The 16,831-nt window shown below is 38.8% G+C and overlaps 1 protein-coding gene across 1 annotated transcript in view; it reads right to left on the reverse strand.

The window, feature by feature from the left end:
- Positions 1 to 16,831, reverse strand: part of DCST1 (DC-STAMP domain containing 1) — a 218,156-nt gene that overhangs the window by 39,401 nt on the left and 161,924 nt on the right. Inside the window, exons 11-12 of the mRNA XM_044079284.1 lie at positions 7,485 to 7,601; positions 1,096 to 1,238 (exon numbers count right to left, since the gene is read on the reverse strand). Of these exons, the coding sequence (XP_043935219.1) occupies positions 1,096 to 1,238; positions 7,485 to 7,601 (260 nt within the window). The remainder of the gene's footprint in view (positions 1 to 1,095; positions 1,239 to 7,484; positions 7,602 to 16,831) is intronic.

The following is a 16,831-nucleotide window of genomic DNA, read 5'->3' on the forward strand; positions in this document are numbered from 1 at the left end:
TGGGGAGTGCATTTATTGGTTTAAGGGGTCTGTATTTATGAAATACTGAAAGTGTTGTGCATACTTATTTGTAATAGTGTAATGCTCCCATTTTGTGGACGATAATTAAAGTCTCATAGAAAAAATAGTGTTTGGTTCAGTGAGGAGGGACTCTGATTTGTTTAAGCACACCTTGAGGATTGGGGGTGACATAGAGATGGTTTTGTTATGGCTACATATGATAAGAAATGGTATTGATAGTAACTAGGAAACAGAGAAGCTCAGTGTCATTGTCTTGGTCTCCAACAAGGGTGAGAGTGGGGAACTCATCAACCCTTCCCCTTTTATTTTAACTGCAACAGGGTTTTCTAATCAGGTAGTTGGATGTGGCTTAGAGTAATCAGTTTTGACCCCCCCCCCCCAGATGGGTATATACCACAGGCACACTTCTTAGTAGTAACTTATCTCAGACTGTATCAAAAAGACTGAAAGATGATGTGAGTAGTTGCTCTCTTTCTAGCTAGTGTCAGGCATCTGCTGTGTGAGGAGGAAGCCCAGTGAGGGGGTGCATCTGAAGCTCTGGGAGTCTGGCCAGAGGGAATGATACTAGTTCTTGGCTATGTTCCATGTTCCATATTGCATCAGGAGCTGGTAGACCCTTTAGGGTAGCAGCATCAAACCCTGCCCCGCTTCTACAGTATGCATCTATCTTGTATTGTTTGGAAAAGGTTTGGGTGCGTGCTCAGGTAGCTGGGTCACATGTGCAATGTGTATCAGTGATGACATATGCCTAGCTTACATAAAATGAACATTCATAGTTTTGCACTAACAAGTGTAGATTATTAAGGAATTTACACACTTCTTAAATCTTGCATTTGCATTCTGTAAAGTATATGGAACATATATTATGTGATCTTACACAACAAGGTGCTGATGTTTACTGGAAGACTCTTAACATCTTGTGAAATGCATCTTGTCTGTTAAGATAAGAATCGAATGCTCAGAAGCATATTTTCCTTGATGCTTGCATTTAGTTCTCCACTAAAAGGGTCAAAGAACATTAAGAAAACCAAATAAAAAAACAAACAAACAAAAAAAAAAAAGTAGCAGCATTACCTTTGGAAAGTAGAATGATGCAAGAACTCTGCGGATCCGGAAGAGGTAGACTTGCAAGAAACACATCAGGAAAATTACAATTACTGGCACTGACGTGATGAGGTAATCCTTTCTTGTCAAAGCTGTGGGATCAGGAAGGCACTCTGAAGAAAGACAAAGGAAGAGGATTTTCATCACTTATTGTTCCTCTGGTTAAGAATTTTTCATCCAGAGTTTTATGAGATCTAAACATAGGCTTTTTCTGCATAAGCATTTTGATGATGAATACATCACAGTTTAAACACACACAGATGCATACACAGGCACACATACACACACACACACACACACACACACACACACACACACACACACACACACACACACACACACACACACACACACACACACAGACACACACACAGAGACACATTCGCACTTGTGCATATGTCAGGAAAGCAATCAACTAACATCTTTTTATAAGATGCAGTTTTAATTTTCAACTTTATTTATTCAGGAACACTTTTCATTTTATCTGTGTAGGTATGATTAAAGAAATAACATTTTTACACATATCGGCCTGTTCCTGACTACTGTTTTATAGTATCATAACTGTAACCTCACATATTACAACAGTACTGCTATTTAGGAACAGACAGTCACTTCTGAGCACTTTGTAGATTTAATGAATGAACATTACAAGGGAGATTTGGGGGTCTGAATTTGTCTCTTTAAGTCTACCAAACCTTAAAACTTGAAAGCATTTTAAGAAGTAGGAAACACCCTATTTGTAGTAATACATTATTGTAATGACAGAAAAGACAGCAAAGAAGGGGCAAACAGCTAATCACAGAAAATAACTGTCTTTTGAGCAGACCAAGGATTAGAGGCATTAGTCAGGGTTGGTCAGAAACTCGATTTTTTTTGCTGTTATTGCTATTATTATGACATTTGCAACCCTTAGAATAATTTTTCCTAACATTTTCTTGAGTAAAATATATTGGCAAGTGGAAGGCTGTTGTCTCATATGCTAGTGCCTTATATTTTACTAGTAGACCCAGAGGCCACTGGAGGTAGCTAGGGGTAGAGGAATGAGTGAATGAGGACCACGTCACATTCCTTGAGCAGAAGGAGAGAGATATACCACTGCAGCAATGGTTGCCCGTGAAGGCTAGCACTAGCCTAGCAGTCCCTACATTTAGTTGTAGCTGAACTGCAGGCTTTCATGAGGAAGATGAAACAATAAATGGGGCAGAAGCATGTACTTCTGATCAGGGCTGCAACTAAAACATGTTGGCATGCAAAAGGTGATGATCATTTATCACTTACCATCCATCTCTCCTTCCATGTCCCAGTGCCAGCCCCTGAATCCAATGAAGTGAAAGACAGCCTCCCTGGGAAGGATAGCTACCTGATAAGTCATTTCACTGACCCAGCAGGACAGTAGCTGGAAGTGTGGAATGGTAGACAGATTAGTATAGGCAGGTATTTTAGAGGTCAGTAAGGCTTAAAGACACACAAAAAAATCGGTATGTGTGTTTACACGTACATGATTCCATTGAAACAATGCCACTGCTCAGGAGTGCATTGCAGCAGTTTATCTGGGTGTCTTTTGCTCTTTCTGAATAACAACTTTGGAAGATTGTGTTATTCGTAGAATGCTAATCTTTGACTCATCCAGATGCTATCAAGTCTGTCATTTGTTACCCAGTAGTTGCTCAGACAACAAAGGATGCCGTGTACTTGATGTTCTTTCCATCACTGAAATGTTATTCATGGGAATGTCCCTATAGCAGTAATGCAGCAGATTGCATTGACAGATTAAATACTAGAAGCTTGCCTGATGTACTATATTCTGAATGTCCAAAACACCTGCTGTTCTCTTCTGTGTGGAGGTGGGGGATGTTATGATGCTGCAGCCCACTGTGGACACTGGTGCACAGACATTACATTTGACCAGGGCAGTGCATGTGTAGTCCCTCCCATCTAACATAGACTTAGAGAGAGAATATGCAGGACTGATCCATAGTAAATAGTCTGGTAGCTCACTGTGGGAACTTGACTAAAAAAGTACATCCTAGTAGGAACAGACTTCAAGAAAAAACACGTGCACTGTTTCCAAGGCAATCTACCATTCATTCAGTGGTAATTCCTGGAATGTTATCACTGTGATCCAAACACTCCAGAATCAAAGTTCCCAGAATAGCTTTTACTATGAGATTATAGTTGACTGAATATTTTATCAGTTGTGCATTCATGGTGTTAGTGTATGCATATCTATCTGTCTATCTATATCTATCTATCTATCTATCTATCTATCTATCTATCTATCTATCTATCTATCTATCTATCTATCTATCTATCTGTCTGTCTATCTGTCTATCTATCTATCTATCTATCTATCTATCTATCTATCTAATGGAGGTATAGGAGGAAAACCCCAAAGGGAATGTTACCAGGGGCTTGTCCTCTTCAAAAATGCTTTAATGGAGATGTCATGTCACCCACTGGTTCAGAAGGAGTTTTGATAGCTTGACTCATCTAGTTTACTGACAATGATTTAGATTTTGACAATTTCTAATGGACCCATATGTCCCATCTTTTGTCTTTGCATACCTGAGCTATTAGGAGAGGAACAACAAGGACAGAAAGGAAAAAAAAACATTTATTCCTCAGCGTCTCAGCACGTTTGGTCAGACCGACAACATCTGCAAGGCAGACTCTAATAGGAAAGCAGCACTGATGGACAGCTGGGGTTCAGTAAAAAATACAAAATCCTGAAATAGCAGCATACACAAATAAAAAAATTAAACATAGGGAGACACAGAGACTCAAGCTAAGGAAACTGGAAATAGACTAAGGTTATCTTTTGATGACTTTGCAATGAAAAGGTGATTCAGTCTGTAAAAAAAGGAAAATGGCTAGTAGGTAAAAAAGTGACCTACAGAAGGACAGGTGCTAAGACACTACCTTAACAGACATTCAGGATACTGTATAAGAAAGCAGCTGTTTCAGATGACGGCAACATAAAGGAGCATCCACTTTATTATAACTTTAATCATGCCAAAAGGAAATTGTAGTATCCCTGACTAAGCATGTAGGAAGCAGAAAGAGTGATATAAAAAAATGGCATGGTGGAAAGGCCTGTGAGTGCCTGAGTGAGTGAAATTGGAGAATTGGGGGAATGGTCTTTAAAGGAGGGGGGCATAAATGCAAAAAGAAAATGCAGAGGGACTATACATATAAAAACAACATGATATAATACTTTTTCAATGAAACTCTGTATGACTTCTAGAATGGACTTGTGCAAGGAGCAAAACAATTGTGGGATTTAGGCATGTATGGAACTGGAATAAAGAAAATGTGAGGGAAGCTAAGGATGTGAGAGCAGCCCATTATGAATGCATAGGGTATTAGGAAATAATTGTACTTACAGAAGAAATAATGGCACACTAAACAGGCTGAAATGACTCTTTGAAACTGATGGCAGTAAACTCAGTTTTCATTATGTAATTTCACTGTTCAGACTGACCTTAGTTTTGGGTGGCCACGGTGGTGCAGTGGTTAGCATTGTCATCTCACAGCAAGAGGTTCTCTGGTTCAATCCTTGGCTGGGGTGCCTTCTGTGCAGAGTCTGCATGTCCTCCCTGTGGTCGAGCGACATTTCCTCCAGATGCTCCGGTTTCCTCCCACATCCCAAAGACATGCTACAGGTGGATTGGACACTCTAAATTGGCCCTAGGTGTGAGTGTGTGTGTGTGCCTTCTGTGGAAGGTTGGGCACAGGGCTGGCAACTCAACACTGTAAAACTCCAGTACCAATCATGAGCAGACAGGTGATCCGCTGTGGCGACCCCTAACCGGGAAAAGCCGAAAGAAGAAGAAGATTGACCTTAGTTTTGCCTTTAGTCTAAATGATAGTACAGTTTCATAGTTAGCCATATCAACATTTATTTATTTATTTATTTATTTATTTATTTATTTATTCATTCATTCATATATTTGTTTACAATGCTAGTGCACTGATCAATAATGACCAATATCAGACTCAGCCCAGGTGAAATACAAAACATTTCACAAACAAAAAGTACAGAAATGTTAAGTAATAACAGAATGGTCAGACTAATTACGTACAAACAAATGGGTATACAAATTCCAGAGAACAAGCACAGTCCAATGTGCAATCAAGCAGAGTGTAATGTGCAGTATATACATTAGTTTCTAAAGTGGGTTAATCTTCACTGAATCTTTAGAGAGGAAAACATGCTCGGAAAGGAGACAGGTTAGGTGATACATCCTGTGTTGAAGCAGGAGCATTTGGCTTCAATGAAGAACCACATTTTGAATTGTATTCTGACTTTTAGAATAAGCATTTTTTAATGCCGATAGGGAGAGCTAGCCAAAGAGTGGACACACATACATGCACGTGTACACATAACCTCACTCATATAAATGTGTGCTACATGTTGGTATACACATGCATGACAAATGAGTAGGTCACTTGTTTGAGGGAGGGGGGGATGTGTGAGGGCACTATTACTGACACAGTGTCTACATACTGTACATTTTCAAAGAAGGTGCCTTGATCATATTCTGCAGATTGTTCATAGGTTTGTAGATATTTACTAGGCTAATGATTACAAGGGCCTTTTTAAGCATAGCTATGCATCCCAAATCTCTGACAAGTTCTGGTACCCTTGATAAGTGTAATCAGGGGCTTGGGAGATGAAACATTTACAAGCAGGGGCCTGGAAGATGAACCATTTGCAAGTTCCCTGTGTCCATTTGAGACACAGGTGTCAAACCAGGGATGAATTTCCTGTTTCCATCCAGTTGTCCAGGTTACACTTGAATTGGGTTATAGAGGAGCTCTGCTTCACATGGATGAGGAGCCTGTTCCAGAGAAGGGGTAGTCTCTGGGATACATACCTGTCTCTCCAGCAGGTCCTATTTATATAACAGGCAAGGTTTAAGTTTTTAGAATGGGTAATTCTGGAGCTGTTTGTTTTGTGGAGTTGCGGGACATTAATCAGAGTGGGGTCTGACAATGTCATGTATGCCAGAAATAGATCTTCCCTCAACAGCCTGCCGAATCTGACCATTGTGCCAATGTGGAATGAGAGCACAAACGTGTAAATGGGTATGCAGAAATGCAGGCTCTCTGAGATGATGTGCCATGTGGAAGTCTGCAGTATGGGTATGCAGAAATACAGGTTCTCCAAACTGATGTGTCATGTGGATGTCTGCAGTGAAGTACTAAAGCTATATAATGTTATGGCTGTACTGTGCTACTGTGTCCTGCTTCCAATGATGTCATATACCTGCTACGGCAGCCACTGCAATTGGTGACTGCCACTTTTTCTTGAAGTGCAGTAAATGATTATATAATTGGAGTTTCAGTGGGTACTGCACCCTGAATGGAGAATTCAGAATTTTTAATTGCTGTATATATGTTTGAAAGTGAATTTCTAGTTTGTCAAATGTGCTTTCATTGTACAGCAGTTTCTGTCTCATAGCTCCAGGGTACTGGGTTCACTGATGGTCCCTAAATAATGCCTGCGTGGATCAGGCACGTTCTTCATATCTCACTGTGTACTAATTTTGTTCCATTGCACAAAAATATGAAGTTAAAGCTGCTACTTTAAATTGTCCATGTATATTGCATTTACAGTTGTTGTTGTGTCCTACATCATGGTTGAAAAATATCCTTGATGGACTTTCATTAAGTTGATTAACAAGTGAATTAAACTTAATTAAAATATAGATATATATGTCCATCTGAGTTATGCTTTTCTCATGTAGTCATATTGCATTTACTTGTAAACACCTACACACATCTATATCTATATCTATATTTATATCTATATCTATCTATCTATATATATATATATATATATATATATATATATATATATATATATTTATAGCTAAAGCTCTTGTGTGTGTGTGTATCTATATTTATATTTATATAAACGTACATTTACCCGTATGCTGTGTCCTCCCAAATGAATAGATGTATTCCTCATTTCACTCCTTCTATTTCATATCTTATTATTTAGAAATTTCAAAGCCCCACTGTCTACCAGAATTCCTTTCACTTAGTTGTCCCTAACCCTAAAGCTCTCATTCCTTAAAAGATGTTTTTGAAGTTGACAATGGATGAATGACTGACTTTATCTGAAGCTCACATGGTTTTAAATGCCATCATTGCAATCACACTGTGAACAGTTTACTGTGATGGGCATATACCTCTAATGCCTACTGACTCATATTCTTTGTGGTTACTACTGAGCTACACTGCACCTTTTGTACTGTTTGCATGTTGTTTTGATTGGTTGCAGGTAGTATTTTATCAGGCAAAATAATATATTGATTCTAAAGTAAGCTTGACTGCTCTTTCAGAATGCTTACGTAGATTGTTAGTTTCCAGAGCAATGCTGGATGAAGAGTTGAGAGCTCCGACAGTTCTCCTAAGCAACCGTGCAAGCATGCCTTCACCTCCGACAATTACCTCTAAATGGTGCGAACCTGGAGGATAAAAAAGTCAAACCAAATAAAAGTCAAATTCTTAAACAGAGGCAGTAAAACTGTAGCAACAACAATGCATACATAATGTAAAGAAAAAGAAAACTGACAGTTAATACTTATGTCCTCTTTAGGGCAGATATTGTTAGATAAAATAGAAATCTGTTCCCTCCATAACTCTCAAATGTTCCTCTTTTGGAGGAACATTCCTATTTTCCAGCTGATCTACCTATGCACAGGATGTCCCTCTTCTTGGAGGTATATTCCTATTTTCAAGCTTGATTTACACCTTCACACAATTTTCTGAATTTCCCCATCATCATCAATGAGTTTTGAAGCTGTCCAGTACACAGAAAGACACACCACATGACCAACATACTAATGGCACCAATAATTTAAAGAAAGAGGACACATATTTTATATTTCCATTTTTCAAAAGAAAAAAATGACCTCGTGTAACAGAATTTTGCAATGCAGTTCATTAAAGTCTAAAGATTTTTCACTTATATTTCAATGATTTAGTCCCTAATCACGTGTTTCGGACTCGTATCCTGCATGTCTACTGGAAGCAGGAAGAGTTATGTGTTATTTCGTATTCAGCTTTTATGATAATTAGATGTCCAGATTTAGTTATGTGCTATTTCGTATTCAGCTTTTATGATAATTAGATGTCCAGATTTTTATCTGTATGTTCCTTTTTATCAAGGACCTTTTGCTCATTCCCACAATTTCCATTTTTTTCTGTAACTTGCTCCTACCCTTTTCTGAAGATCTCACTTCTAATTCTTTTATCTGTCTTACAATATTCAATACTTCAAATACAGTTGGTTTAGAATTTGATTTCCATCTTCTAGCAATTGCTTTTTTTGGCAGCCATGAGAATTAAACTTAACAAAGCCTTACTATGTATAGGCAATTCAGATCCTGTGTCCCAGCTCAACAGTCACTTCCTTAGTTACACCCATTTGCTCATCCAATATTTCTGACAGCGTACTCTGAAGGGAATTTTTAAAATTCCGCCAACTCATTACACTTCCAAAACAAATGTTCTCAGTTACCTCTTTTTTCCCCATCACACCTCCAACATTTGCCATCTACCTGAAAAAAAATCTTTGGAGTCTGCTTGAGGTATAAAAATACCCATGCAAACATTTCCAGCAAAATTCCCATCTTCTAGACTTTGCTGCATACTCTGGAGCTGTACACGTCCTCCCATTGCTTCATTGTGATTGCTTAGCCAGTCTCTCTTCCCAATCTTTTCTAAACTCCTCTGATTAATTCCTATAGTTATCGTGCAATATTTTAAAATTTCTGGCTGCACCCTTGAGCTGGAAAATGTCTAGATTCATCTAGCTTTTAGGCCATTTTTGTTTACAACGTTATGATGGAGCAGTTTGAATAGCTGATAGAAATTATCTGATGATATGCTCTATGGTAGAGATCTGAAGAGGCTGACATACTGATGCAGGGCATGCTGGACAGCTGTGAATGTGATGAACAATATGGAACATAAAGGACAACTCTAAATGCTCTGAACAAGAAAATCCTAAATAGGGCCATTGTGACTGGATCCTATTCCAGCATACACTGCATAGATTTCCCATTACCAGATATACATGGTAGGAACTCACTGATGATGTAACATCACCTGCCCATTTTTTATTTTTGGATAGTAATTTGCCTCCCTGGGCTCAGTAATAAGATTTACGAGGTGCCCCATGCACTGCTCTATACTTTTATTTTATTAGTTATTATTATACAAGGGATAGCTTGCTTTTTATGGCATAAATGCTTCTTCACATTTATTTTCATAGTGCATGATGTTAGCCTTCTTTAATGAAGATTGTCACATTCTTGACGTGTTTTTGAGTTCTTCATTCCCTTCTCATTCTTCTCATCCTAGGATTTTAAACCTGTGGGAGATATTGGTGTAATTTGCAACGAGGCACAGTTCCCTCTTCTAATCTGTGGCTGTACCAGTAAGAAAGACATTGCTTTTGCATTTTTCAGTAGGAAGAAAGACATTGTATTGTAAGTACTTACTGAAATCCTTTCCAAATCAATATAAATGGATTGTCTGCTGTTCAGCTTTCCATAGCAATATAAATGGGTTATCTACTACTCAACAAATGGTGTTTCCTGGAATGCAGTCTTTCTGATCCTAGCTGTCCAAATTGACCATATTCTAAGGAATTTTACGTTAATTCACTATCCTGTAAGACTGCAGTAGCATGAGTATATTTTCAGCCTTACAGAGTATTTTTTTCTCTGTGGTTGTGCAACTATGAATTTAATATATAAAAGTAAAGGGGTAGGACTCAGAGGAGTGAAGCCCCTCACATGAAAGTTTCAAGGGGCTTGATCCTTAAAGAAAAAATGTTGTCCTGTTACTTTGTTTGTAACAAGCAGCTTTCAGTATTGCAGGATTAAGGATGTGTGATGCAAGTGATCATGTTTATTATTATTTATTTTATTTTATTTTACATTTGTTGACTGGGAATGTCTGACTGAGCCGAAGCCCTTTTTCAGCAGAGACCTGGGGAGAAAAGCTCCAGTAAATAGATATAACATTTTGTCATTACTAACAGGTATTATACAGATGGAACAAGGCAAATCAGCAAGCAGGCTACACACAGTAAGACGCTGTCTGGTTCGATTCTCAGCTAAAGTGTCTACTGCGTGGAGACATGCGTGAATGGGCGTACCTTCGTTGAAGGTTGTGCGTCAGGCCTGGCAAGCCAGTGTGTAAAAATCAACTGCCAATCATTAGCGGACCAGAGTAGCCGGTATGTAAAAATCAACTGCCAATCATTAGCGGACCAGAGTTCACACACACACACACACACACACACACACACACACACACACACACACACACACACACACACATTACATTTTGTTATAATTTCAAGTATAATATATAGAATAATGTAATGAAGAAAAAAAGGCAGATAATAGAGCACTTTTTGTAAGTAGTAGTTAGAATAGAAGAGCTACATAGGAGTAGAATGTTAATTTTACAGTTAAAACAATCAGGAAGGAATAGAAGTTTGAGAGAGAGGGGAAAAAAGCTATTGATTAGTGGAGAGAGATAGAGGTTTTTCAGGGTGGGTTTGAGCACTGGCTGATCCATTTCTTGTTAAAATATTATTTTAGAGTTAGTTTAAATGGTTTGGGATGTCTGATTGTTCGAATTTCAAAGGGAAGTTTGTTTCATTTGATAGAGGTACAATAGCTGTATAGGCTACACCCTGCTTTAGATTTTGGCTTATAGATTTTTAAGAGGTCTTGGGAAGAACTTCGGAGGCTTCTTGTGGGAGTATAGTGAGAGATGATGATGTGTAAGGCTGGACAGAAAGATGTTTTTTAGAGAATTGCATGTATGGTTTGGAGATGGGAGAGAAGGAGCAGGTGAGGTAACTCAAGCCAGTTTGAATATCTTAGAGAGAGACACTGGTGAGATCTATAGGAAAGTTGAGTTGCAAATCTCACTACTTTATGGTATGTGGCCTCAAGTCTAGTGAGAAGGGTGGAGTTTAGGTTAGTAATGATTTGTGAACAATATGTTAGTCAGGGAAGAAGGTAGGAATGTGTGAGGGCTATTCTAGCTTCCTGGGTGAGAAATCATTTATTTCTATAAAGTAGGCCTAATTTAAGGTGAGTATTCCTTATACAGTTTTTTTATGTGGTCACATTTTAGTTGATCATCAACTGTGATTCCTAGTAGTTTTGAGCTAGAGTCAACTACAATTGGAGTGTTATTAAGTGACTGGATAGTAAAAGAGGATATAATATGGTTGGATGTTTTGGGAAGGAAAAGTAGGAGCTTTGTTTTCTTGGGGTTGAGGATGAGTTTGTTGTTTGAAAGCCATGTTTCAACTGAGTTAAAGGATGTTTGGGTAGCTGATAAGAGTTCAGAGGGAGAGTTAGCTATTGTAATGACTGTAGAGTCATCAGCGTATTGGTTAACAGAGGAAAGTGGGCAGGAGTTACACAGCAGATTTGTGAAGATGTTGAAAAGCAGTGGCCCTAGAATGGATCCTTATGGGACTCCCATTTGTATTGAAAGGGGAGTAGATAAAGCAGTGTCCCATTTTACTGACTGAAATCTTTTAGGTAGCTATCGAACCAAGTCACTGTGTCAGGAGAGAAGTTACAGGAGATAAGTTTATGGTCATCCCTGGCCAGGGACATAGTATTGAGAAAGGATAGAAGTGCAGTGTATGTGCTATGTTTAGGTCGGAACCATGTTGTGTTGGGGTAAGTAGGTTTTTCTGAGAGAGATGATCCATGACTTGAGTATAAATGCACTTTTCGAGAACTTTTGACAGAGGAGAGAGGATGGCAATAGGTCTAAAGTTTGAGATTTCAGTGGAGTTGCTACCTTTGTGGATAGGCAGGGTGTAGAAATGTTTCCAGATGGATGGTACATTGGATTCAGAGATTGAGTGGTTTATGATAATAGAGATTGGAAGGGCGAGTGAGTGGGCAGCTGTCTGAAGAAAGTATGATGGGATGTTGTTAGCAGATACTGAGCAGGGTTTTAGTTTGGAGAGTAGGGCTCAAATGTAGGGTGTAGAGATAGGCTTCAGGGAGAAGATTTTGGGAGGGGTAGTTGTCGAGGAGGAAGCATGGTTTATGGGGTTAGTTGCAGTGGAGCTATTGGAGTTAAAGAGTTTGGATATTGATTCGACAAAGTAAGAGTTGAAGGTGTTTGCAGTTTCTTCTGGTGTCTTTTTTGGGGTAGGGTTTGGTGAGGTAGGGTTTCCTGGATGAAGTACTTGATTGATAGCATTCCAGAATGTTTTGGGGTTTGATTTTAGAGTAGAAAGGGGGTTGGAGTAGAATTCTTTTTTGTCTTTATTGATAAGCCTTTTGGCCAGGTTTCTTTGTTCTTTATAACTTTGTAGGTCTTTTGGGTCTTTAGTTTGAAGCCATTTTTTACAGGACTTATCTCTAGATTTCAAGAGAGTTCTTGTGTTTTTTGTTAGCCAAGGAGATATGGTTGCTTTTGTCCTAATTTTACGAGGTGGGGCTAGTGAGTTTACAATATCCAGAAAAGTAGAGTTGAAAGCAATGACAGCTTCATCTAGGGGGAGCTGGGTGAGGAAGTCCCAGCATACACTAGATATGAGAGTGTTGAATGTTTCAGGGTTGAAGTTGGAGAGATTATATCTAGTAATATATCTGTGTGGTTTAGAGAGGTGGGTTGAGTATCTTAGCACCTTTATGGATGAGTGGTCACTCAGAGTATTGGCAAGGGTTTCTGGATTATGATATTTAGAAGGAGCTGAGACAAGTATCCAATCAATGAGGGTATTAGTGGTATGGGTGTTGTTAAAGTGTGTTGGTTTAGTAATGAGTTGGGTAAATCCATTGTAAATCCATGTTAGACTCTATTAGTAGAAGACCTCACACACACACACACACACACACACACACACACACACACACACACACACACTCACACACACACACACACAGACATGGACACACATTTGCTCACGGCTAATATTGTGTGTGTGCTTGGCAAGGTATGTATGTTAGTACACAAAAGCAGTTCCTCACATCCAAATCTGCATACTGGGATGGGTGACTTGGTATGCAGCTGTGAAGGACTTAATTCATTAAACATTTGCATTGCATTTGTCTTGTTACCCTTTACAGATACTGACAGATCATAGGACCATAAAGTCATAAATAGGCCAAGAGACCATTTGTGCCCTGATAATACCAAACCTATTGAGCTAGTCCTCGCTTCCAGAAGGGAAAATCAGGTCAGGCCAGGAATGAATTTTTAGACTGATCATCAAGGTTTGACTTGAAAGACACAAGGGTATCACTCTATTTACATGTAGGGGCAAGTTATTCCAGAGATGAGATAAATGTTGAGTACTATCTCTGTCCCTACAGCAACTGCTTATATGTTGGTGGAGATTTAAATCCTTACTTCATGTGTTTGTGCTGCTGTTTATCTAGTGGCAATACAAGAGATCAAACAGGGCTAGACCCATAACAACACAGAATGCAATATGCAGGAATCTATTAAAACACCAGTTATAGGGACAAGGCTTCAAGCTAGTCTTGGTAACTGTGGGTCTTTAGACCAGTAATCCTTTTTAGTTAGAAATCTCTGGAATCTTTCCAGAGTTATGTGAAATGTCTAGAAGGGTATGTGCCAAATGGAGATTGCGCTCTGCAGGACAATTACTTCTTTTGACCTGGATGAAATGCAATTAGATATTAGTTGTGCTAGATAGAAGGATTTTATGACTACTGATGCTTCTTGTTGGTTGAAGGAGAGGGATTGCCTGCCAAGGTACCAAGATCCCTGACTACTGTTGCAGTTTGCAGTGGAGTACTGGCTATATGGTAAGAATGACAGCTATTTACCAAATGTGACAATACTGTACTTTTTTGCATTAAGTTTAGTCCTTTTTCAGTGTACAATTGGTTGTAAGGATTAGTTTTTGCTGTAAAGATTCTTTATCAAGGGGTGAACAGACAATGAAACCCTGCTTATAGTCATTGGCAAATTTAGTTACCCATAGGTCTGGGTTTATGGTTTGGGGTTGGAGAAGTATATGTTAAGTAGCAGGGGTCACATTACTGAGCACAGTCGTACCCCACTAGTACCTTCTTATTTTCTGATGTGGCATTTGCCACCTTAACTAAGTGTGGTCTACCTTTCAGCCAATTCACTAACCACCTCAACATATAAAGGTCTAATACTGGCCTGTGGGATGGTGTCAAATGCCTTGGCCAGATCCATATAGGTTGTGTGGAATGAATGACCACTTTGCATTGCCTGTATGATCTTCTGAAAGAAGTTTACTTAATTAAGTGAACATGACCCCACCCTTGACAAAACCACACCACTGAACAGCTAGCTGTGTGAAGTTTTTGATATTGTAGCTAATGAAGTTAGATGTGATGATGTGCCCCAAAGCTTTGCACATTAGACTAGTCAGGCTGGTGGGTCTATAGTTCTTGGTGTCTGTAGTAGGGGCCCCCCTTATGAAGGGGCATAGCAACAGGCATTCTACATAGTTTACGGACAGACCCTGTAGCTAAGCTTAAGTTAAACAGTTCTGGAGGAGTTCCATGACAGCATGTTTGGTGCTTTTTATTAGGTATCAAGGTAAATTGTCTGAGCCCATGGAACTGGTATTTTTATTTTTTGATAGCACAGTCAGTTAAGACATGTTCCTTGATTATCTTAAGGGGCATAAGGGACTCGGGGACTTTTCAGAATTTTTATTACTGTCAATTTGGTACTAAATGTATTTGCAAGTATATTAGATATGTATTTAGGGTCAGAGTGGTTGATGACATTTTGGCTTAGTTCAGAACACTGCTGGATGTTACTTTTTAATTTTCTCATACAAATAAAGAAGGATTTATTACTACCTTTGACTTCAGATGCTAGCAGCAGTTTGTTCGACCTCATTGCCATTTTTTATATCTTTGCTGATCTTTTTGATAGAATATTTTATGCGGGTAGATTTAGATTTGTTATATGACTTCATATTTTTTTATTTTATTATAGACCTTATTTATGCTAGTAGACCACTAAGATGTCATGTTTTTAAATTTTCCATTATATTTGGTTGTATGGGGACATCAGATCTATACACTTTTTAGATGGGAGAAGAATTCCACTGTATAAGTGGCAGAAAAATCTGCATAAGACTGGTGATATTACACATAAACTCTGAGAGCATATCATAGTGTTTGAGTAATTTTGTCTATTAGAAGTCCCTAAATTCAGAATTGTTCATGGGGGCGGGGGTTGTTTAGGGCTTCAGAACAGAAGGTCATTAATTTGTGGTTTACTTTAACCAGGACAGAGATATTCTAAATGTGATACATGTGGGAGGCATATTAGTAAGGATGAGGTCTAGAAGTTTCCACCCCATAGTGGGCTGGTTTACTACCTGTTAAGGGGAATTATCATGTATTAAGTCCAAGAATTTTTAGGAATAACCACCTTTTAAGGTATAGGTCCACAATTTACTGGAGGATAATCAAAATCGTCCATCACAAAAGTATTTCATGTTCTGGGTAGTTCAGTGAATACACTTAGGAATTTCTCATTAACATTGGGAACATGGAAGGTGTTCTATAGCAGGCTATAAGCTGACAATTTGTTTTGTTTAAGATAATTTGGAGTTCAGTGAGCTCAGTTTGTGTGTCCTGGGGAATCTATCCAGAAGGGAGAAGGTTTCTGACAAACATGGACATGCAGGTGAACATCTGCATGCCATTATGCCATTGCAGTCTGTGGGATTTGACATGCAAACCCTATGAAGGAGTGGTTTTCTATTGGCTTGGACTGCAAACTGTAGCAGAACATACTGAGCAAGACTTCTCTCTACTGCATCTGTGCAACTGCTGTGCATCAGGCTGTCTTAGCCACTATGGCTGTAGTTTCACTGTGCAATGAGTGCCCTGTTTCTGTACATGCATAGGACTGCATGGTTGTTGCTATGCATATGCCTCAGAGGGTTTTCAATCCATGTATATATCTGAGGTGTGCTATATGTATATTTCTCTATACCTGGAGTTTCGTGGGTGGATAGTACATGAATGTGTTACTGCCACTTTTCTACTACAGCCTCTTGAAGCCCTTGTTTCCTGGTTAGCAGTCATCTCTTTGCAGATGGTTCCTGAACCTGGCCTGCCTGTTTGTGAATTGTGTGGCTGCTGTCAGTGCACACTTAATTGCCCATCTGTTTCTGGCTTACCCATTACTGGTCAATTTGGTATGTAGTGCTATACCTGTTCTGTGTACGCATTACACAGCTTTGAGTTAAGGACTTATTTGTGCACACTAATCAAACACATTGTCTGGCATATTTATACATCCTTCCCATATTATTTAAAATAACCAATCATAATACTGACCCCTAAATTACCTCACTCCTTTAATACCTCACTTTCAGACATTATTTACTGTTAGCATTAATGTTTTCATTAATCAACATTTTATGCAAACTGTCAAGCAATTCATTTATCAGTTGGATAAGACTCACTAGTTAGACGTACCTGTTTTCAGTTGGTAATGCAGGGTCTACGGATTTGTTAGGTGTATGGTAAGTCATGCTTGCGCACGCAATGAATACAACAAATTCAGGAAGAACAGAATGAAACATTTTGGCATGTTAACCTTCCTCTCTCTGCCTCTATTACCATGCCTCATACATTTTTTTTGTCATAACTCCTAACAAAAA

The sequence above is a fragment of the Protopterus annectens genome, chromosome 8.part0 (assembly GCF_019279795.1).
Source record: "Protopterus annectens isolate FY-2018-M chromosome 8.part0, PAN1.0, whole genome shotgun sequence".
Taxonomy (NCBI): Eukaryota; Metazoa; Chordata; order Ceratodontiformes; family Protopteridae; genus Protopterus; species Protopterus annectens.